Here is a 22,412-nt window from a genome sequence, read left to right as displayed (position 1 = left end):
CAAACGAAGCTTTTCTTTTCTGAGGCGGGGGGCGGGGGGGGGGGGGGGTCGTGTTTGTATATGTGCACCCTCTACCCCGAACAAAACACAAGCGTAGTAGGAATGTTTTATTAGCAAAGAAGTTTCAGAGAGTGGGTGAAACAGAGCTATATCACTCCTTGGTCCCCACCTCACTTTGGTGGGGCCAGGCTGAGCCCCTTCCTGCCACAGTCACTCCAACTGAGATTGCCTTTCTCTTCGGCCAGTGTTAGCCTCTGAGCAGAGGACCCTGGACCATTCTGTGCGCCAAAGTCTCAGGTGACTGAGGAGGAGATCTCCCCACAGCTAGGTGTAGTGAGCCAGACGGGGCAGCTCACTGAACCTGGGGGTTCTCTCCATTGTCGCTGCATTCTCCTTCACCAGGTGTGGCTGTCTGGGAGCCAAGGGGTGACTCGCTCTGGAGAGAGGGGAAAAGAGGGGGGCCTGCTGCAATCTCCTTAAGGCAGGAAACGTGGGATTCAGCACCAGCCTCACCTAGTGGAGCCAGGCTGCCTGGTTTGTATCCTACCTCTGCCCCTTCTGACCCGGAAGAAGCACTTGACCTTCCTCCCACATCTCTTCCAGTGGGGCAAGTGTAGGTGTTCCTCAATTTACAATGGGTTACATCCCGGTGAGTACATCATAGGTTGAAAGTATTGCAAGTTGAAATGTGTTTAATAAACCTGATCTACCAAACACCACAGTTTAGCATGGTCCACCTTTAGCCTGTTCAGAACGCCTTAGCCTATAGTTGGGGAAACACGTTTAACACAAAGCCTGTTTTAATGAAGTGTCGAATGTCTCATGTAATTTATTGAATACTCTGCCAAAGTGTGGTCTCTGCTGAGTACACATCGCTTTCACACCATCATGGAGTCAAAAAATTGTAAGTGGTACCAGGCGTAATGGCTCACACCTGTAATCCCAGCTACTTGGGAGGCAGGAGAATTTCTGGAACCTGGGAGGTGGAGGTTGCAGTGAGCTGAGATCGTGCCATTGCACTCCTGCCTGGGCAACAAAGCAACTCTGTCTCAAAAAAAAAATACAAAAATGAGCTGGGCATGGTGGCACATGCCTGTAATCCCAGCTACTCAGGAGGCTGAGGCACGAGAACCACTTGAACCTGGGAGGTGGAGGTTGCAGTGAACTGCGATTGTGCCACTGCACTCCATCCTGGGTGACAGAGCAAGACTCCGTCTGAAAAATAACTAAATAAAAAATTCTAAGTGGAGCCATGGTAAATTGGGGTCAACCTGTACAGGATGAGTGGGCTGATACTTTTGATTATGAAAGTGCTGAAACATCCTGGCACTTGCCATCAGAGTATAGCGGTGTTGGGGGCCAATGTGTTTTGCAAACTCACCCCATCTCCACTTCTGAAGCTCTAGACCCCCTTCCCCACCCTGCCTGATGCCAAAGGGCTCCTTTTTCCTTTTTTTCTTTTTGTTTTGTTTTGTTTGTTTGTTTTTTGTTTTTTTTTTTGAGACAGTCTCGCTCTGTTGCCAGGCTAGAGTGCAGTGGCGCAGTCTCGGCTCACTGCAACCTCCACCTCCTGGGTTCAAGTGATTTTCCTGCCTCAGCCTCCCAAGTAGCTGGGATTACAGGCACGCACCACCATGCCCAGCTAATTTTTGTATTTTTAGTGGAGATGGGATCTCACCGTCTTAGCCAGGATGGTCTGGATCTCCTAACCTCATGATCCACCCGCCTCCCAGAGTGCTGGGATTACAGGCCTGAGCCACTGCACCTGGCCCTTTTTCCTTTGATAACAGTCTCCCTGGCAGTAGGTAGCAAGAGTCCAGACATGCATGAGAGGCCTTCGCTAGGTCTCTGTGACTTTAACTTGCTTCCCCTTTTGAGGCCTCAGTCTCATGACCTGCGGTAGTGTCAGCCTCACTGGGGTTTTGCTGCTTTCACATCAAATCCCAGCCCCTGCCAGGCGCTCTGGTTTCACACGTGTAATCCCAGCACTTGAGGATGCTGAAGCAGAAGGATCCCTTGAGCTCAGGAGTTTGAGGCTGCAGTGAGCTCTGATCACGCCACTACACCCCAACCCGGGTTACAGAGTGAGACCCCGTCTCCAAAAAAAAAAAGCCACATAGGAGAATCTAGACACTGGTTCTGCACCCCTGGTGCCACCTTTGGGGAGCAGAAAGGGAGGCCTGGGGCATATTTACTATCCTCTGCAAACTGAATTTGCAGCTGGGAAGGTTTGTTTCTCCAGAGCTGTGCTCACCTGGGTTTCGGGCTGGCCGGAGCTCAGGTGGGCATGTAGCAGAGCGGCCACCTCATCCTGCTCAGCCTCCAAGGCGATGGCCAGGGCACTGGTGCCCTCCTGTTGAACGTTAGGGACAGTCAGATCCCTGAGCCAAGCCATGGGCACCCCCCAAGATGCCAGCCCTATTGTGGGGTCTTACATTGTCCAGGATGGCAGGGTCGCAGCCTGGCTGGGCGAGCAGCAGCCGCACGGTGTCCAGGCGCCCATACTCACTGGCGCACATCAACGCCGTGGCCCCGTCCGCATCCTGCGCATTCACATCAGCCCCACACGCCAGCAGGGCTGCCACCATGTCCTGTCGGCCGTGGCTGATGGCCAGCATGAGAGCTGTCTGCCCCGTCTGGGGAGTGGGGAAGAAGAGGGGACAGGCTGGGGTGGGCTCAGGGAAGGGAGATCACAGACAGGTTGATTCCCAAAGTGGAAGTGACTCCTGGCTGAAAGCCAAAGTGGGGGTGTCCACGTACCTGACTGGCCTTGGCATTGACGTCGCCCATGCAGAAGAGTCTCTGGACCACGGCCATGTCCTCCTCCTCCCGCCCCACAGAGGTAAGTGCAGCCAGCATGAGGGCTGAGTAGCCGGCTCGGTTCTGGCGGTTGACCTCGCAGACCCCTGGGAGAGAAAAGGGGGCTGTCCACGGAGATGCCAACGCCGCGGCCCGACTTGATCCACTCAGCTACCTGCAAGCCTTGGGCACGGCACCTGCATACGGGGTGGTCTCTTCAACGTTCTCCCCACAATAGCCACGTGGTTCCTCCCTCATTAGGGTGTTGCTCAAATATCTATTCAGTGAAGGACCTTCCTGTTTCATCTTTTTTTTTTTTTTTGGATACGTAAGTCTCGTTCTGTCACCCGGGCTGGAGTGCAGCGGCATGATCTCAGCTCACCGCAACCTCCGCCTCCCGAGTAGCTGGAACTACAGCATGTGCCACCATGCTTGGCTAATTTTTGTATTTTTTAGTAAAGATAGGGTTTCACCATGTTGGCCAGGCTGGTCTCGAACTCCTGACCTCAAGTCATGCACCCACCGTGGCCTCCCAAAGTGCTGGAATTACAGGCATGAGCCACTGGCCCAGATCTCCCTATTTCAAATCAGGCAGGGACTTGGTTTTGTTTGCAGCTGTATCCCTCAGTACTTAGAACGATACCTGGTACATAGTACATGCTCAGTTAAACATTTGTTGACTGAATCATGAAAGGATATGTTTATTTTCATGGCCACCGCCCACCAAGCCACCATCGTTGCTCCCCTAAAGAACAGTGCCGGCCGGGTGCGGTGGCTCAAGCCTGTAATCCCAGCACTTTGGGAGGCCCAGACGGGCGGATCACAAGGTCAGGAGATCCAGACCATCCTGGCTAACACGGTGACACCCCATCTCTACTAAATACAAAAAACTAGCCGGGCGAGGTGGCGGGCGCCTGTAGTCCCAGCCACTTGGGAAGCTGAGGCAGGAGAATGGCGTGAACCTGGGAGGCAGAGCTTGCAGTGAGCTGAGATCTGGCCAGTGCACTCCAGCTTGAGTGACAGAGCGAGACTCCATCTCAAAAAAAAAAAAAAAAAAAGAACAGTGCCAGTCTCCACCCTTGACCCTGAATCAACTTCAGGTTCCACACAGCAACCAGGAGCAACTATTTATTTATTTAGAGACGGAGTGTGGCTCTGTCGCCCAGACTGGAGTGCAGTGGCACAATCTCAGCTCACTGCAACCTCTGCCTCCCAGGTTCAAGCGGTTCTTCTGCCTTGGCCTCCTGAGTAGGCACACGCCACCACGCCCAGCTAATTTTTGTATTTTTTTATTTATTATTATTAATTTTTTGAGACAGAGTCTCGCTCTGTCGCCCAGGCTGGAGTGCAGTGACCGGATCTCGGCTCACTGCAAGCTCCACCTCCTGGGTTTACGCCATTCTTCTGCCTCAGCCTCCCGAGTAGCTGGGACTACAGGCGCCCGCCACCTCGCCCGGCTAGTTTTTTGTATTTTTTAGTAGAGACGGGGTTTCACTGTGTTAGCCAGGATGGTCTCGATCTCCTGACCTCGTGATCTGCCCATCCCAATTTTTGTATTTTTAGTAGAGACAGGGTTTCACCATGTTGGTCAATGTGGTCTTGAACTCCTGACCTCCTGGTTCACTTGCCTCAGCCTCCCAAAATGCTGGGATTACAGGCATGAGCCACCGCGCCTGGCCAGGAGCAACAATTTAAAATGAATTTGGTTGTCGGGGCAGTTGTGGTGGGCACCTGTAATCCCAGCTACTCGGGAGGCTGAGGCAGGAGAATCACTGCAGGAGAGGCTGCAGTGAGACAAGATCACACCACTGCACTCCAGCCTGGGCGACAGAGTGACACCCTGTCTCAAAAAACAACAACAACAAAAAACCTGCCAACACCTTGATTTCAGACTTCTGGCCACTTGTTGTTTGAAGCAGGTCACAGTGATACTGTGATGGCAGCCCTAGGAAGCAAAACAGCCTGATCAATGCTGCCTGTCCTGAATGAAACACAAATGTGAGCTCAGTTTCCTCTGGGATCAGTTCTGTTACCATCCTGGCCCCTGTTCCTCCCAGTGCCTGTTTGGATGACATTTCCTGGAGTGGCTGTTTTAATCCCTGTCTCCTGCCATTCTGAAGGCTCTGAGAATTGAAGTAGTTTAAGGAAATGAATGGGCAGGAGGGGCATATAGTGAGGAGCCTGGGGAAAGGAGCAGGGTCAGAGTCATGAGATGGATACCCTAGTGAGGAAGGAGAGCTGAGATGAGGGACTGGGGAATAAAGAGTTAAGTCAAATGACGGCAAAAATGGCGGCCAGGCATGGTGACTCAGGACTGTACACCCAATGGTTAAGGAAGCCAAGGCAGGAAGATCGCTTGAGGCCAGGAGTCTGAGGCCAGCCTGAGCAACATAGTAAGACCCCCATCTCTTAAAAAATTTGGCTGGACAAGGTGGCTCATGCCTGTAATCCCAACACTTTGGAAGGCTGAGGCGGGCAGATCACGAGGTCAAGAGATCAAGAGTCAACATGGTGAAACACCGTCTCTACTAAAAATACAAAAAATTAGCCGGGCGTGGTGGTGTGCGCCTATAGTCCCAGCTACTCGAGAGGCTGAGGCAGGAGGATCACTTGAACATGGGAGGCGGAGGTTGCAGTGAGCCGATATCACACCACTGCACTCCAGCCTGGTGACAGAGCGAGACTTCATCCCCTGCAAAAAAAAAAAAAATTAGCTGGGTGTGGTGGTTGGTGCCTGTGGTCCCAAATACTCAGGAGGCTGAGGTGGAAGGATCGCTTAAGTCTGGGAGGTTGAGGCTGCATCACGCTACTGCACCCCAGTCTGGGAACAAAGCTGTCTGTAAAAAGGGGTTGGAGGACGTTCCCTGTTGGGGTGGCATGCTGTGTGGGTGTCCATGCCTTCCACTAAGACACCAGTGAAAGGCGTCAGGTGGTAAGGGGGGGAGCACACAGAAATAACCAGAGTGCGGTCCCTGCAGGCTAGCCAAGGGACCCACCCATCTTCCTGCTCCCTCTCCCTTTTCTCTTGCAGCTACCCTTGGCCTTGCTTAACTAAACAATCAGCCTGGCCAGGCACAGTGGCTTACGCCTGTAATTTCAGAACATTGGAGGCCGAGGCAGGAGGATCACGTGAGCTCTGGAGTTCAAGAACAACCTGGGCAACAGAGCGAGACCTCATCTCTACTAAAAATACAAAAATTAGCCAGGTGTGGTGGACAACGCCTGTAATCCCCGCTACTTGGGAGACTGCGGTGGGAGGATCACTTGGGCCCGGGAGTTGGAGACCAGCCTGAGCAACATGGTGAAACCCCATACCTACAAAAAAAATTTAAAAAGAATCACCCTCTTTGTTGACTTCATCCTCTGGTTGTCTTCTGCTATGGCCCTTACTGCCATTTGAAATCATTTTATGTTTTTACTTGATAATCCTCTCTCTACACTCTTGGCTCACCACCCCCACCACACACACACACTCAAAACTACACGTTCCTGAAAGTTCTGGGGGAGCAGGCATTTATTCAACACACACCGGACGGTTTGCTGTGGGTCTATCAGGCAGGCAGGTAGGGTCGGGTGAGAGAAGGGTATGGAGAAGAGTTCACGGCAGGCTGAAGGAGGATGACAGAGGCAAAGAGACAAAGGAGTGGGGGCTGGGAAACGGAGAAGGCACAGGGGGTAACTGTCTCTGTAAGGTCGAAGGATGACTGGAGTTGGGAATGGGAGCCTGTCACCTGAGAAGCTGGGAGGTGAGGGTCGGGAATTGGGGAGCTGGGAACTGCGATTCTGTAAGGGGCACAACTATTAGTGACATCAAGGTCTGGGGCTGATGTTATACCTATAAAGCTGATGTGGGGCAGAGTCAAGGTCAAGGAAGGAGAGCAGTCAGGAGGCTGGAGGGATCATGGGGGAGGATACTGAAATTGACAAGCGTCGGCTGGGTGGGGTTGCTCACTCCTGTAATCCCAGCACTTTGGGAGGCTGAGGCGGACAGATCACCTGAGGTCAGGACTTCAAGACCAGCCTGGCCAACATGGTGAAACCCTGTCTCTACTGAAAATACAAAAATTAGCCGGGAATGATGGCACTTGCCAGTAATCCCAGCTACTTGGGAGGCTGAGGCAGGAGAATCACTTGAACCCATGAGGCAGAGGTTGCAGTGAGCTGAGATCACACCAATGCACTCTAGCCTGGGCAACAGAGCAAGACTCCATCTCAAAAAAGGAAAAAAAAAAATTGACAAGCGTACCACTGTTCTCCCCACTTTCTCATTTGTAGTTCTCAATAATAACTATAGGCCAGGCATGGTGGCTTACTTCTGTAATCCCAGCACTTTGGGAGGCCGAGGCAGGCAGATCATGAGGTCAAGAGATCGAGACCATTCTGGCCAACATGGTAAAACCCCATCTCTACTAAAAATACAAATAGCCAGGTGTGGTGGCGAGCGCCTATAGTCCCAGCTACTCGGGAGGCTGAGGCAGGAGAATCACTTGAACCCGGGAGGCAGAGGATGCAGTGAGCCGAGATCACGCCACTGCACTCCAGCCTGGCAACAGAGCGAGACTCGGCCTCAAAAAAAAAAAAAAAAAAAAGACTAGAGAATGCTTTAACCTACGTGGAGCCTGACCAACATGGAGAAACTCTGTCTCTACTAAAAATACAAAATTAGCCGGGTGTGATGGTACATGCCTATAATCCCAGCTATTCAGGAGGCTGAGGCAGGAGAATCTGGGAGGCAGAGGTTGCACTGAGCCGAAATTGTGCCATTGCACTGTAGCCTGGGCAACAAGAGCGAAACTCCGTCTCAATGCTCTGGAAATGCAATCTTGAGATAAGGAGGAACTGGCTGGAACAGCCTAGTCTCTGTTCCTGTCCCCATCTAGAAACAGGTTGTCCTTTAATGCGTTAGCCCAGCAATTCCTGTTCCCCAGGGTATAAAACCTAGAGTGGGCCGCTTTCCAGGGTCCCTCACCTGCAGTGCAAGTGGGGCACCTGCAGACCAGATTCCATCCATCTTGGGCAGCCTTCCTGAGCCTTGGGGGATGGGCTCACTGTCAGTCTTAGGCTTCTGCAGTCCCTTGCTGCCTATCTGTAAATAAGGAACCTGCTTCGTGTAACTTTTTATATGAATGAGTATTCTACCTTACCAGACTCGGGCAGGTAGGAAAAGCACATTCCAAGGTGCAATGGGCTGAAGGGGTAACCAGTGCACAGTGGACCTGCTTTGCAGCAAGGATTAGGCTGGAGGAAGACAGGGAGAACTGGCCAGGAGCTAAAGTTCAAGAAACAAGGAGCTACTTGAGGTCAGAGGTAGAAGCCGGAGAGGCAGAGTGGGGAGGGGCCTAGTCAGTGACAAGATGCTCCAAGGTAGGGTTTGAGAAGGAAGAGGGGGAAAGGTCTGGAAGTGGAGAGCAAGAGCAAAGGGCACACCGAGGTACCTCCAGGCCCTGGATTCCAGGGGATGAAAGAGGAAACAGCTCCTGAATGCAGGGGCATTGGTGTATATGACAGCAAGCAAGTATAGGCAGAGGGGAGATGGGTGAGAACCAGGAGAGGATCTGGAGAGGTGGAGCCAAATGGGAATTAGAGGCTGGGCACACTGGCTCACACCTGTAATACCAGCACATTGGGAGGCCTAGGCAGGAGGATCACTTGAGGTCAGGAGTTCAAGACCAGCCTGGCCAACATAGTGAAACCCGTCTCTACCAAAAATATAAAAATTGGCCGGGTGTGGTAGCTCACACCTGTAATCCCAGCACTTTGGGAGGCCGAGGCAGGCGGATTACCTGAGGTCAGGAGTTCGAGACCAGACTAACCAACATGGAGAAACCCTGTCTCTACTAAAAATACAAAATTAGCCAGGTGTGGTGGTGCATGCCTATAATCCCAGCTACTCGGGAGTCTGAGGCAGGAGAATAGCTTGAATCTGGGAGGCAGAGGTTGCAGTGAGCCAGGATTGTGCCATTGCATTGTAGCCTGGGCAACAAGAGCGAAACTCCGTCTCAAAAAAAAAAAAAAAAAAAGCCGGGTGTGGTATGCGTGCCAGTAATCCCAGCTACTCAAGAGGCTGAGACACAAGAATCACTTGAACCTGGGAGGTGAAGTTTGCAGTGAGCTGAGATTGCACCTCTGCACTCCAGCCTGGGTGACAGAACGAGACTCTGTTCAAATAAACAAACAAGGCCGGGCACAGTGACTAACGCTTGTAATCCCAGCACTTTGGGAGGCCGAGGCAGGCGGATCAGTTGAGGTCAGGAATTTGAGACCAGCCTGGCCAACATGTTGAAACCCTGTCTCTACTAAAAGTACAAAAATTAGCTGGGCATGGCGGCGGGTGCCTGTAGTCCCAGCTGCTCGGGAGGCTGAGGGAGGAGAATCGCTTGAAACCAGAAGGCGGAGGTTGCAGTGAGCAGAGAGATCGCGCCACTGCACTCCAGCCTGGGCAACAGAGCGAGACTCCATCTCAAAAACAAAAAAATAAACAACAACGACAAAACAATTAGGGATTTGAATGCAGGAGATAAGGGGACCAAGGAGCCTGGGGCCTCTTGTGGTGACCAACGATGCCAACTCCCCTGCTGCAGCCCCAGTCCCCTTTAAGGCATGAGATGCCCAATAAATTCATTTAGATTCATTCACTGTCCCCTGTCGCCTACAATGCCCCAGCTTCCAGAGCAGCTGTATCCTTTCCTAGGTCATAAACACCTGCAGGGATGGGAGGGATCTGTGTGTTTAGGGGGTTCGGGGCAGGCAGTGGGACCCGCCTCAGCCTGCAGTTAGTGCCAGAGGTGCCCAAAGGCTGACTCAGAGGTTTCTGAACCTGCAGGAGGGCACCTGGAGGGAGGGGGCTCCTGGTGGACAGCAGTTTGTTTACCGCCCACCAGACCCTTTGTGCCCAGTTTATCGGGGCAAGCAGCTGGAGGCGGGTGGGGCACAGTGCCGCATCCCAGGAGGGAGTCAGAGCCCCGCCTGGTGAGTTCCTCCCGTCCAGGCTGGACATTGGGGCTCAGGAACTCGGTGAGTGCTCCGGCTGGAGATTCAGGGACAGAGCACGTGGTGGCCATTTACTGATCTCCTACCACCTGTATTATCATAGCTACCCAGGGAGGGAGGCCTTGCCAACCCCATTTCACAAGCAAGGTAAACCCTAAACTGAGGTTTACCTAAGCCCAGAGCTGTTTATTCCCTCCAGCTGCAAAGTGGGAGGAGCCTCAGGGCAGAACTACAGGTATGGTGGGGCCAAAAGGCCTCCTTTTTTTTTTTTTTTTTTGAGATGGAGTCTTGCTTTGTGGCCCAGGCTGAAGTGCAGTGGTGCTCACTCTTGGGTTACTGCAACCTCCGCCTCCTGGGTTCAAGTGATCCTCGCACCTCAGCCTCCCTAATAACTGGGATTACAGGTTCCCACCACCACGACCAGCAAGTTTTTTTTGTTTTGTTTTGTTTTTGTTTTTGAGACTGAGTCTCACTCTGTCGCCCAGGCTGGAGTGCAGTAGCACGATGTCAGCTCACTGCAACCTCTGCCTCCCAGGTTCAAGTGATTCTCGTGCCTCAACCTCCTGAGTAGCTGGAATTATAGGCATGTGCCACCACACCCAACTAATTTTTGTATTTTTAGTAGAGAAGGGATTTTGCCACGTTGGCCAGGTTGGTCTCGAACTCCTGACCTCAAGTGATCTGCCCACCTCAGCCTCCCAAAGTGCTGGGGTTACAGGCATGAGCCACCATGCCTGGCCCAGAGGGCATAAGGCCTTTTAGAACCCAGACACGAAGAGGTTTAAAATCTGAGGAGGTTGACTGGGTGCCGTGACTCACACCTGTAATCCCAGCACTTTGGGAGGCTGAGGCAGGCAGATCACGAGGTCAGCAGATCAAGACCATCCTGGTCGACATGGTGAAACCCCTTCTCCACTAAAAACACAAAAATTAGCTGGTTGTGGTGGCGCACGTCTGTAGTCCCAGCTACTCGGGAGGCTGAGGCAGGAGAATCGCTTGTACCTGGGAGGCAGAGGTTGCAATGGGCCGAGATCGTGCCACTGCGCTCCAGCCTGGCGACAGTGTGAGACTCCGTCTCAAAAATAACATAACATAACATAACATAACATAACATAACATAACATAACTGGAGGAGGAGTGGTGCCCTGTGCTGGACAGCCATTCTCTGCTTTCATCTCCAGAGTCTTTGAGCCTAGGTCAGCCCCCTGCCCTCTCCTCCCCTATTTCCTGGTGTCCCACCCACCCTCCCTTGGCTCTGACCCGTATTCAGGAGCAGGCTTGCAATGGCCAGGTTCCCGTGGGACACACTGTAGTGGAGGGCCGTGTTTCCGTTGCCATCCGTCAGGTTCACCACGTGCGCCAGCAGCTCGGGTCCCAGGTGCCTCACCCCTTCCAGCATCCTGGCCACGGGCTCCGCCTGAGAGCGCCGCTGGCTGGACACTCGAAACCACTCCTGGGCCACTAGGCGCACTGCGCCCTGCCGGGATAGGGGTGAAGATGACATCAGCGATGGTCCACGGCGGCGCCGCGGTGGGGGAGCTGGGGGGCGGGGGGTACTGGGAAGAGACCCCTTTGGCTTTTCCAGGCAGGGAAGGAAGGTCACTCCTCGTCCCAGTAGGGAGCCATGCGGACCCAGATGGAACGTCGGGGCCACACCCCTATCGGAGGGCAAATATACGGGGAGGGGTCCTTTCCTTCTAGGGAAGAATTTGCGGGAGAACCTGATTGGGGAAAGGCAACGAGCGCTTGCCCCTGGGGAGTCCGGGAGTGGGGCCGGGACCGGGCCTCTTTGGGGAAACTAAGGAAAGATCGGCGCTGTCCTGGGAAGGAGATCCCTTCGGAGAACTCAGAGTAAGGCGAGGTGCCTGGCGGGAAGGGATGGAACCCGGTGCGCTCCCCTAAGTGGGTGTCAGAGGTCCTTGGAGGCGCCCGCGCCACTCCCTGGTGCTGGGCTCCCGGGGCACTCACGCCGTCGCGGGCTACTCCGCGGGGCCGGCTCAGCTGCCGCTGCAGCGCTGCGCACGCCTCCCTTAGACGCGGGCTCAACTCACACCTGCAGAGAACGCCAGGAAAGGCTCAGGATGGATCGGGGGCAGCGCCGACCAGGAGGGGAGCAGCTGCCTCCTCTCCAAACTCCTAGCGAGCGCCGCTCACCTCCCCTGTGCCACCGGCTGAGGCTCTGCCTCCGCCTCGGGCTCAGGGTCCCGGATGTCCCCGCTGCTGGGAGGGCCAGGGGTGCCCGAGTCGGATTCCCCGCCGCTGTCATCCCCGGAGCCCGAGGAGCTACCCGGGGGCTCGGCGCCACCGTTGTCGCTGTCGCCATCGCTGTCGCTGGCGTCCTCGCTGGAGGAGCTCTCGTACCTGGGGGCAGGGTGGGAGGCGTCTGCTAAACCTACCCTGTGGGCTCGTTCTGGAGACCTGCGACGTGGGTGTGGCTGTTCCCATTTTATAGATGGGGAAACTGAGGATTTCCCAGACCACGCTGCCAGCAGAGGGGCAGAGCTGGGGTTCCAACCCCAGTCTATGTCCCGGCAGAAGATGCCACAGGAGGGGAAAGGCGCTCACTCTCCGTTGAGGACCCCAACAAACTGCAGGTTCTTGGGTCCGGAGCTGGGTTGGGCACCAGCGGTGCCGTCTCTCTTCTTCATGATGGATTTGAGGATGCCTGGCGGGGATGAGATGAGGGCACTGAGTTCAAGTCCGGCGCCCAGCAAGCCAGGGCCCAGCGACGGGGTCAGGACTCACCCGCAGGCGCCATGGCCCTGTCTCTGTCCGTGGATCCGGGCGAGCTCTCCTGAATCAGGGAGGGCACCTCCGCCGGGGGCTCGGTCTGCGCGGCCTTTTCGGCACAGCTCCACAGGGTCTGGGTGGTGGCCTCGCGCAGCTGGGCCCCCGCCTCTGCTTCCTCTGCAGCCTCGCGGGCCTCCTCCAGCTCCTGCAGCCGGCCCCGCAGAAGTTCACTCACCCCGCGCTGGTGCTCCAGGCTGGCTCGCAGCAGCTCCAGCTCACGCTCGGCGGCCGCGGGCAGCCCCAGCAGCGCCTCGGTCACCCACGCATCCGCCTCAACGGTCTCGGGGGCAGCCTCCACGCCGGCCTCCCGGGTCTCCGGCACGGCCTGGGCACCCGTTTCTTGGGTCTCGCGCACCGCCTCGACGGCCACCTCCCGGGTCTGGGGCGTCCCATCGAGACTCCCGACCGCCCCGTCGAGGACCTGGAGCGCGCCCTCGCTGCGCCCTGCAGCCAGGCCGTCTGGGCCGTCAGCCCGGGGGCTGGCCCTGGCACGGACGCCGCGCTCGGAGGTGGCCAGACGCTCGGTGAGCCGCCGCAGCTGGGCGAGCTTGTCCGGGCGCGTCTCGGCCTCCCAGTCTGGCTCAGACTGCGCGCGCCCGGCCAGCAGCCGCGCCTTCTCAGCGCGCAGCGCGCGCACCTGCTCCTGCAGCTCGGGCAGCGCTCGCGCCTGGTCCTCGAGCTCGCGCAGGCGCCTCAGCGCCGCGGCCATCTGCTCGCGCACCAGCTGCAGCTGGGCAGGGCCGGGCGAGGCAGGGGCAAGGTTAGGGGCGGGGCTGCTGCGGCCGGACACTCGTGGGCTAGGAGGGACCCCGCGACCGGGACTGGGCGCGCGCTCGTGTGCCTGCGCCAGCTCCAGCCGCCGGCTGGTCTCCCGAAGCGTGTGCTCGACGCGCGGGTTGCGCACGGGCGCGCGCGGCGACATCAGGGGCTCCGAGGGCGCGCCCGGGGAGAGTACGCCCGGTGCTGCACCGTCGTCACTGGCCAGGGACTCGCTGGATGTCCAGGCGCCTGGGCTACGTGCGCCCGCGAGGCTGGGCCGGGGCGCGCGGGGACGACGCGCGGGCAGGGGTCCAGGGACGCGGCGAGCGGCGGGGCCACGCTCCAGCTCCTCTATATACTTGAGGAAGTCCAGGTCCAGGTGGAAGCCGTAGGGCGTCTCCACCAAGTAGGGCGAGCTCGGGCTGCGGGCGCCCCCGGTGGCGGGGACCGGGCACAGGCGGGGGCCGCCCAGGTCTGGAGGCACGACGGGGACACGGGGAGGGGGCATCAGAACAGGGAGACCCGGGAAATACTAAACAAACCGAGCGTGTCCCCCACCCATGCCCACGCTTCACACCTATCTGTACCCAAGTTTTCACTCAGTCGCACGTTTAATGAGCGCCTACTGTGTGCTAAGCACGTTTCTAGGCCCTGGAGACACAGCAGTGAGCTAGACAAACATCCCTGTTCTCCTGTAGAAAGCAGATAAGCATCCTTCCAAACGATACCTACGGCAATGATAATAATAACGGAATAAACGGAGGAGGCGCTACCTAGCCTCTGGTTGCCAGGGAAGCTTTCCTGTGGAGGGGACTTTCCTGTGGAGGGGAGCCCTGGCCCGGCGTGGTGGTTTGCGCCTGTAATCTCAACATTTTGAGAGGCCAAGGCGGGTGGATCGTTAGAGCTTTAGGAGTTCGAGACAAACCTGGGCAACAAAGTGAGACCTCATCTCCAAAAAAAGAAAGAAAGAAAGAAAGAAATAGCTGTGCATAATAGTGAGCGTCTGTAGTCTCAGCTACTCAGGAGGCTGAGATGGGAGGATCACTTGAGCTGGGGAGGCAGAGGTTGCAGTGAGCCGAGATCGCACCACTGCACTCCAAACTGGGTGACAGAGTGAGACCCTGTCTCAAAAAAAAAAAAAAAAAAAAGGTTGGCCTGGGGGAAGCCCTGCAGGATGAGGAGGAAGCAGCTGGGAAAAGGTTTCTAGAAGAAAACAGCCCATGGAAATACCCTGGGGTAGGAGGAAGGAGGGTCAGCTGGAGTCACAGCCAGGTGGAGACCAGGGTGTCCCGAGCAGAGTAAAGGAAGGCAGAGGGAAGAGGAATGGAGGCACAGGGGTCACACTTTCCTGGTTTGAGGGCTACCTGGGGAGGGGGGTTGTAGTCCACTTGTGATTAATGCTATAGGTGGGAGTTTTTTTGTTTTGATTTTTTCTTTGTTTGAGATGGAGTCTCGCTCTGTTGCCTAGACTGGCGTGCTGTAGTGCCATCTCAGATCATTGCAACCTCTGCCTCCCAGGTTCAAGGAATTCTCCTGCCTCAGCCTCCTGAGTAGCTGGGACTACAGGCGTGCGCCACCATGCCTGGCTAATTTTTGTATTTTTAGTAGAGACAGGGTTTCACCATGTTGCCCAGGCTGGTCTCAAACTCCTGATCTCAAGTGATCCCCCCCCCCACCAAGGCCTCCCAAAGTGCTGGGATTACAGGCATGAGCCACCGCACCCGGCCGTGATTGATACCATAGGTGGTTTAAAGCAGGCTCATGACATTGGAGAGGACCCTCTGGCCACTGTAGGGCTGTGTCCACACACACAGGCATCAAGCGTTTTTCTCTGTGCACGCGTGCACACACATATCTCTTTTTGCACACTCACCAGGCAGGTTCTGATTCAGGGCAAACTTGGCCATGTTTCCTGCAGCAGCTGTCAGAGGCACCCTGCAAAAGGGGTGAGGGTGGGGCTGGGTGCTGTCCCTCTGGCTGGAGCCTCTGGGGCCTGCCTTTGAGTCTAAGTAAACAGGACCCAAGAGCTCTCCTCCACCCACCAACCTCCCTCCACACATGCCCTCTCTTTCCTCTTCCCTCAAGAGACCTTGAAACTTTTTTTTTTTTTTTTGAGACGGAGTCTCACTCTGTCGCCCAGGCTGGAGTGCAGTGGCCGGATCTCAGCTCACTGCAAGCTCTGCCTCCCGGGTTCCTGCCATTCTCCTGCCTCAGCCTCCCAAGTAGCTGGGACCACAGGCGCCCGCCACCTCGCCCGGCTAGTTTTTTGTATTTTTTCAGTAGAGACGGGGTTTCACCGGGTTAGCCAGGATGGTCTCGATCTCCTGACCTCATGATCCACCCGTCTCGGCCTCCCAAAGTGCTGGGATTACAGGCTTGAGCCACTGCGCCCGGCCAACTTTTTTTTTTTTTTTTTTGAGACAGAGTCTCGCTCTGTCACCCAGGCTGGAGTGCAATGCTGCAATCTTGGCTCACTGCAGCCTCCACCTCCTGGGTTCAAGTGATTCTCCTGCCTCAGCCTCCTGAGTGGTTAGGATTACAGGCGCCCACCACCACGCCTGGCTAATTTTTGTATTTTTAGTAAAGATTAGGTTTCACCATGTTGGCCAGGCTGGTCTCGAACTCCTGACCTCAAGCTATCCGCCTGCCTCGGCCTCCCAAAGTGCTGGGATTACAGGCATGAGCCACCATGCCTAGCTGACCTTGAAACTTTGGATGGAATGAATGATCCCCAGGTGTCAGACGTCAGCCTGCTGGGCAGGAGGAAGCAGGAAAGACATCAAGCGAAAAGAAGAAGATGACCAAGAAAACAAGGGTAGGTGGGAGTCGGGGAGGCATTCCAGACCTGCTGGGTTTTCTGATAATCTCTGGGGAAAATTAGAAATGGATGCTCTATGTAGCGGAGTATGAGCCTTTAGGAAAGGAAGACCAGAGTTGGAAGCCCTTCACAGGATCATTAAAAACTCATCAGGAACCAGGCACCCTGGCTTATGCCTGTAATCCCAGCGCTTTGGGAGGCTGAGAGGGGCGGATCACCTGAAGTCAGGAGTTCAAGACCAGCCTGGCCAACATGGTGAAACCCCGTCTCTACTAAAGATACAGAAGTTAGCTAGGTGTGGTGGCATGCATCTGAAGTCCCAGCTGCTCAGGAGGCTGAGGCAGGAGAATTGCTTGAACCCAGGAGGCGGAGGTTGCGGTGAGCTGAGATCACACCGCTGTACTCCAGCCTGGCAACAGAGCAAGATACTGTCTCAAAAAAAAAAAAAAAAATGTAATTGTGCATCCAAAGTTTTACCAAGGTCAGTTGTGAAACTCTTGCGGGAATGATGGGGAATTGCGGGCTGGATGCACCAAAGATCCAAATCAGCGGATACTTGTCTCCCTGGAATGTCGCTAGTGGAGTGTCACAGGCTTGATCCTTGGCTCGTAAGTTTGTAATGCAAACACAAACACCTGGGTTGTCAGAGCTGTGATTGTTCATGAGGCTGTCTGGGAATGTGACTGTTTAGATGACATGATGGAGGCTGTAAGAGAGTGAGGAAGATTGGGCCACATATAATAATGTGATATTTAACAAGGACAAACATTGAATCCAGAACTTGGGTTCAAAATGCACAAGGTGAAATATCAGCACTCTGGGAAGCCAAAGCAGAAGGATTGCTTGAGCCTAGGAGTCAAGACCCACCTCGGCAACATAGTGAGATCCTATCCCTTTTTTTTTTTTTTCTTTTTTTTTTTTTTTTTTTTTGAGACAGAATTTCCCTCTTGTTGCCCAGGCTGGAGTGCAATGGCTCGATCTTGGCTCACCACAACCTCCACCTCCCAGGTTCAATGATTCTTCTGCCTCAGCCTCCCAAGTAGCTGGGATTACAGCCGCTGCTACTACACCTGGCTAATTTTTTGTATTTTTAGTAGATACAGGGTTTCATCATGTTGGTCAGGCTGGTCTCGAACTCCCCACCTCGGCCTCCCAAAGTGTTGGGATTACAGGCATGAGCTGCCGTGTCTGGCCGCTATCTCTACTTTTTTTTTTTTTTTTTTTTTTTTTAATAGCGAAACCACTGGCACAGTGGCTCACACCTGTAATCCCAGCACTTTGGGAGGCCGAGGTGGATGGATCACGTAAGGTCAGGAGTTCAAGAGCAGCCTGGCCAACATAGAGAAGGCTCATCTCTACCAAAAATACAAAATTAGCTGGGCGTGGTGGTGGATGCCTGTAATCCCAGCTACCTGGGAGGCTGAGGCAGAAGAATCGCTTGAACCTGGGAGGCGGAGGTTGTGGTGAGCCAAGATCGAGTCATTGCACTCCAGCCTGGGCAACAGAGCGAAGCTCTGTCTCAAAATAAATAAATAAATAAATAAATAAATAAAAGAAATGGCAAAACCCCATCTCTACAAAAAACACACAAATTACCTGGATGTGTTGGCATGCACCTGTAGTCCCAGCTACTCAAGAAGCTGAGGCAGGAGTATCTCTTGAGTCCAGGAGATGCAGGCTGCAGTGAGCTATGATCATGCCACTGCATTCCAGCCTGGGTGACAGAACAAGACCTTGTCTCAAAAAAAAAAAGAAAAGAAAAGAAAAAAAAGAAAAAGAAAAGTAAAGCACAGGAGCACAGAGTGGGAAAGATGGGCTTTGGAAAGCCCATATGGAAAACCTTCAGGGAAGGGAAAGTGCCTATGGTGTGTCCTGCCTGATTACATGTAATCCCCATAGCTGGACACAATGGTGCATGCGTGTAATCCCAGCTACTCAGGAGGCTGAGGCAGGAGAATCGCTTGAACCCGGGAGGCAGAGGTTGCAGTGAGCTGAGATCGTGCAATTGCTCTCCAGCCTAGGGGACAGAGCCAGACTCCGTCTCAAAAAAAAAAAAAAATATATATATATATATATATATACAGCCCCCATACAACACTTTGCATACTGCAAAGTAGTATTATTATTCATATTTTACAGATGGAGAAACTGAGGCACAGAACAATTAAATCAGTTGCCTGTGGGAAGTACCCTCAGATTGGGCTCTGCCCATCTTCTGTGGACCCCTTGCCAGCAGGTCCCTGCCACAGCTTCTCACTGCCCCTTACCTGTCCAGTCCTCCACTGTCAGGCATCTGCCAGACCCAGTTCATTCTCTCCCTGGGCCACTGCCCATCTGGGCTAACCACATGGTAACACTCCCAACCACCCTTTCTGGCTTCTCGAATCCCTGGTGACTACCTGTGTGCCTGATACTACCAAGCATTGAGCACCCACCAGCCCTCCTGACTCATTACCCTACTCCGCTGCTGGGGAAACCCTAACCCCACCTCCCACTTCTGTCTGGCTGAGGTCCCTGACCTCTTCCTTCCCACTCCAAGGCCAGGCAGGGGGCCTTTTCCAGTCCCCAAGCAGCTGTTTCCCGTCCCTTCACACCGGCTGCAAGGGGTGGGTCAACAGGCCAGCGGGTCATCACAGAGGACAGCCAGTGCCGTTCATCACTTGTTTTCAGGAAATTGCCAGGGGAGAACTGGGTTGTGGGTTCTGGGTCCAGATCAAGGGTTGGGGGTTCTGGGTCTGCTTCTCACACAGCTGGCTGTATGACGCAATGGGGTCAGCGTCCTCCTCCGGTGACCTGGTCACACCCAAATCCCAGGCCCTGGGATCTCAGAAGACAGCTGTGGGTCATTCCTAAAACCTAAACTAGCTGAAGCAGTTGGATCCAGAGGCTGGGCTAAGAAAGGAATGGATTCCTCCAGAATATCAAATAATAACAACACTTTTGACATTTACTATGGGCCAGCCTCTAGTCTAAGGAATTTATGGATACTTACTTTTTTTTTTAAGAGGCAAGGTCTCACTCGCTGTGTCACCCAGGCTGGAGTCAGTGGCTCCATCATAGCTCACCGTGGCCTTGAACCCCTGAGCTCAAGTGATCCTCCCGCCTCAGCCTCCCAAATAGCTGAGACTACAGGAATGGACCTCTACATCTGGCTAATTCAGGCTAATATTTTAAATTTTTTGTTTGTTTGTTTTAGATGGAGTCATGCTCTGTTGCCCAGGCTGGAGTGCAGTGGTGCGATCTTGGCTCACTGCAACCTCCACCTCCCAGGTTCAGGTGATTCTCCTGCCTCAGCCTCCCAAGTAGCTGGGACTACAGGTGTGCACCACCATGCCTGGCTAATTTTTGTACTTTTAGTAGAGACAGGGTTTCACCATGTTGGCCAAGCTGGTGTCAAACCAGGCGTGAGCCATGCCCAGCCTAATTTTATTTTTTGTAGATACAGGTGTCTTGCTATGTTGCCCAGGCTGGCCTCCAACTCCTGGGCTCAGGCAATCTCCCCAGTTCAGCCTCCCAGAGTGCTGGGATTACAGGCGTGAGCTACTGCACCTAACCTTGACTTATTTTTTTAAACTCCTAGCTAAATCCACTGAGGTTGGATTTCCTGTGACCATTGTCCCTTCCCCTATTGTACAGATGGAGAAACTGAGACATAGAACAGTTTAGTGTTCTCTCTGTGTGCTGTCACAAACAGGGAGAGGCAAGATTTAAACCCAGGCAGGTCTTCCAGAGTCCTTGTTTTGGCCACTACACTTGAATGCTTTATTTTTATTTTTATTTTTATTTTTGAGATGGAGTTTCTGTCACCCAGGCTGGAGTGCAGTGGTGGGATCTCAGCTCACTGCAACCTCCGAGCCCAGGGTTCAAGCGACTCTCCTGCCTTAGCCTCCTGAGTAGCTGGGATTACAGGCACTTGCCACCACACCCGGCTAATTTTTGAATTTTTAGTAGAGACGGGGTTTCATCATGTTGGTCAGTCTGGTCTCAAACTCCTGACCTCGAGAGATCAGTCCTACTCGACCTCCCCAAGTGCTGGGATAACAGTCATGAACCACCAAGGTTGGACTTGAATGCTTTCTAGAAACAGCCCTTCCCCTTACCAGCAAGAGCAGGGAGCCTTAGGGAGCTTGTCCCTCCCAGCCTACACCTGTGTCAGACACTGTGGGTGTCCCTGATTGGGGGTGGAGGTACCCACCAACTCTGCTGCTTCAGGGGCTGAGGCCTCACTGGAGTGGGGCGTGGAGCTGCCTTCCCTCTCCTCCGCTCCCTGCCCTGGCTGTCACGGCTAGATCCGGATTCTCTGCCTGAGACCCCCTCATTAGGCCCTCAGAGCCGACGCCATACGCCCCCTCTCCCGCCCCAGGGACTATTTTGGGACGCAGAGCTGTGATCACCAAACCGGAGTGGTGGGGGCCACAGCAGGCCAGTGAGGATCCCAGTCCTGGGGAGAGGGCGCCTTCCAGGAGGCCCTGAGTACTGGCAGCCCTTGATGTTCGCTGGGACTCTCAGACTCTTGAGGTGGGTGGGTAGGGGGTTGGTGACGGCAGGAAGGGGGTTGCTAAAGTCATCATCACCCGTCCACTCCCAGGTCTTCCTAGCCGCACAGAGACAGAGCAGTTTCCTACAGGAAGCGCCGCCGGGCGGTCCCATCCGCTACCCATTGTCTGCGGGTCCGGGGGCCGTGCGTCCCTCCCCAAAACACCGTTTCCGTGTCACGCTCCCAAACCCAGCCCAGCGCGAGGGGCTTGATGGGGTCCCCAAGTCGTCCCGGGAAAGGGTCCCAGAGCCGGTTGTGGCATTAGGGAGCGAACAAGCCCCGCAGTGAACTCCCGAAAGGCGAGACGGGGGCGAGCCCACGCCTCCAGAGCCCTCCACTCTGCTCGCTACCCACCTGGGTCTCCCAATGTGGGAGGGGTCCCGGCCCGAGGACACGGCGCCCGCCCCGTCGCAGCGGGCAGAGTCCGCAGTGGGGCTGGAAACGCAGCGCAGCGCCGGGTCCCGGTGCGTCCCCGAATCCAACCCCCCAGGGATCCCCCATCCGTGTCCCGGCAAGCTGGCGATTTACCTGAAGCCGTAGCCCCAGCCGCGCCCGCACCCGAGCCCGCCCCCTCGAAGTCCGGGGACTGATTATCAAGGCCCTCGCCCTAACTGACGGTCATGCCAGCCAACCAGCACCTGAGGCCCTCCAAGCCACCCAATGGGACGGCGGGGTGGGACAGGCAGGCGGGGCCTGGAATGTAGGGCGTGACTGGGGGCGGGGCCTGGAGTGACGGTCGCCGAGCGCGGGCTGGTGGCATTTCTGCCCCAGCAGAGGTCAAGTCCCTACCCAGCGCCCGGCCAAGGAGCTTGGATTTGATCCACAAGCACGAGGGAGCCATGGGAGAACTATGAGTAGAAGAGTAACCCAGTGGGATTTCTGTAACTGGCATTTATTTTGCAGTGCCTGGGTGAAGTACCAGGACCCGGATCTTCCCCATCGCAGGGCCTATGCACATGCGGTTCCACCTACCTGAAATGTTTTTCCTTTTTTTTTTTTTTTGAGACGGAGTCTTGCTCTGCCGCCCAGGCTGGAGTGCAGTGGCCGGATCTCAGCTCACTGCAAGCTCCGCCTACCGGGTTTACGCCATTCTCCTGCCTCAGCCTCCCGAGTAGCTGGGACTACAAGCGCCCGCCTCGTCGCCCGGCTAGTTTTTTGTATTTTTTAGTAGAGACGAGGTTTCACCGTATTAGCCAGGATGGTCTCGATCTCCTGACCTCGTGATCCGCTCGTCTCGGCCTCCCAAAGTGCTGGGATTACAGGCTTGAGCCACCGCGCCCGGCCTTTTTTTTTTTTTTTGAGACGGAGTCTCGCTCTGTCGCCCAGGCTGGAGTGTAGTGGCCGGATCTCAGCTCACTGCAAGTTCCGCCTCCCGGGTTTACGCCATTCTCCTGCCTCAGCCACCCGCGTAGCTGGGACTACAGGCGCCCACCACCTCGCCCAGCTAGTTTTTTGTATTTTTTAGTAGAGACGGGGTTTCACAGTGTTAGCCAGGATGGTCTCGATCTCCTGACCTCGTGATCCGCCCGTCTCGGCCTCCCAAAGTGCTGGGATTACAGGCTTGAGCCACCGCGCCCGGCAATAGTTTTTTGTATTTTTTAGCAGAGACGGGGTTTCACCGTATTAGCCAGGATGGTCTCGATCTCCTGACCTCGTGATCCGCCCGTCTTGGCCTCCCAAAGTGCTGGGATTACAGGCTTGAGCCACTGCGCCCGGCCT

At 55.0% G+C, this 22,412-nt stretch overlaps 1 protein-coding gene across 5 annotated transcripts; it reads right to left on the bottom strand.

Annotated features, from left to right (window-relative positions):
• Positions 1–94: 94 nt before the first annotated feature.
• On the bottom strand, positions 95–21,265 carry KANK3 (KN motif and ankyrin repeat domains 3). Of its 5 annotated transcripts, none has more exons than XM_033200569.1 (12): positions 21,222–21,265; positions 16,719–16,862; positions 15,212–15,275; positions 12,535–13,812; positions 12,355–12,454; positions 11,944–12,150; positions 11,758–11,842; positions 11,050–11,266; positions 2,761–2,906; positions 2,436–2,636; positions 2,255–2,353; positions 95–436 (listed from the first exon to the last, which is right to left on the bottom strand). In XM_033200569.1, exons 3-12 carry the CDS (start codon positions 15,243–15,245, stop codon positions 353–355), a joined length of 2,451 nt encoding a protein of 816 aa, XP_033056460.1. In that variant the 5' UTR covers positions 15,246–15,275; positions 16,719–16,862; positions 21,222–21,265; the 3' UTR covers positions 95–352. The 5 variants fall into 5 exon arrangements, with proteins under 5 accessions (XP_033056460.1, XP_033056461.1, XP_033056459.1 ...); XM_033200570.1 differs by lacking the exon at positions 21,222–21,265 and adding an exon at positions 21,048–21,215; XM_033200568.1 differs by lacking the exon at positions 21,222–21,265 and adding an exon at positions 17,753–17,808.
• Between the last annotated feature and the right edge of the window lie 1,147 nt (positions 21,266–22,412).

Source organism: Trachypithecus francoisi, unplaced genomic scaffold (genome assembly GCF_009764315.1).
Source record: "Trachypithecus francoisi isolate TF-2019V2 unplaced genomic scaffold, Tfra_2.0 Lachesis_group5, whole genome shotgun sequence".
In the NCBI taxonomy this organism is placed as follows: domain Eukaryota; kingdom Metazoa; phylum Chordata; class Mammalia; order Primates; family Cercopithecidae; genus Trachypithecus; species Trachypithecus francoisi.
This window is presented reverse-complemented; position numbering and strand designations above follow the sequence as displayed.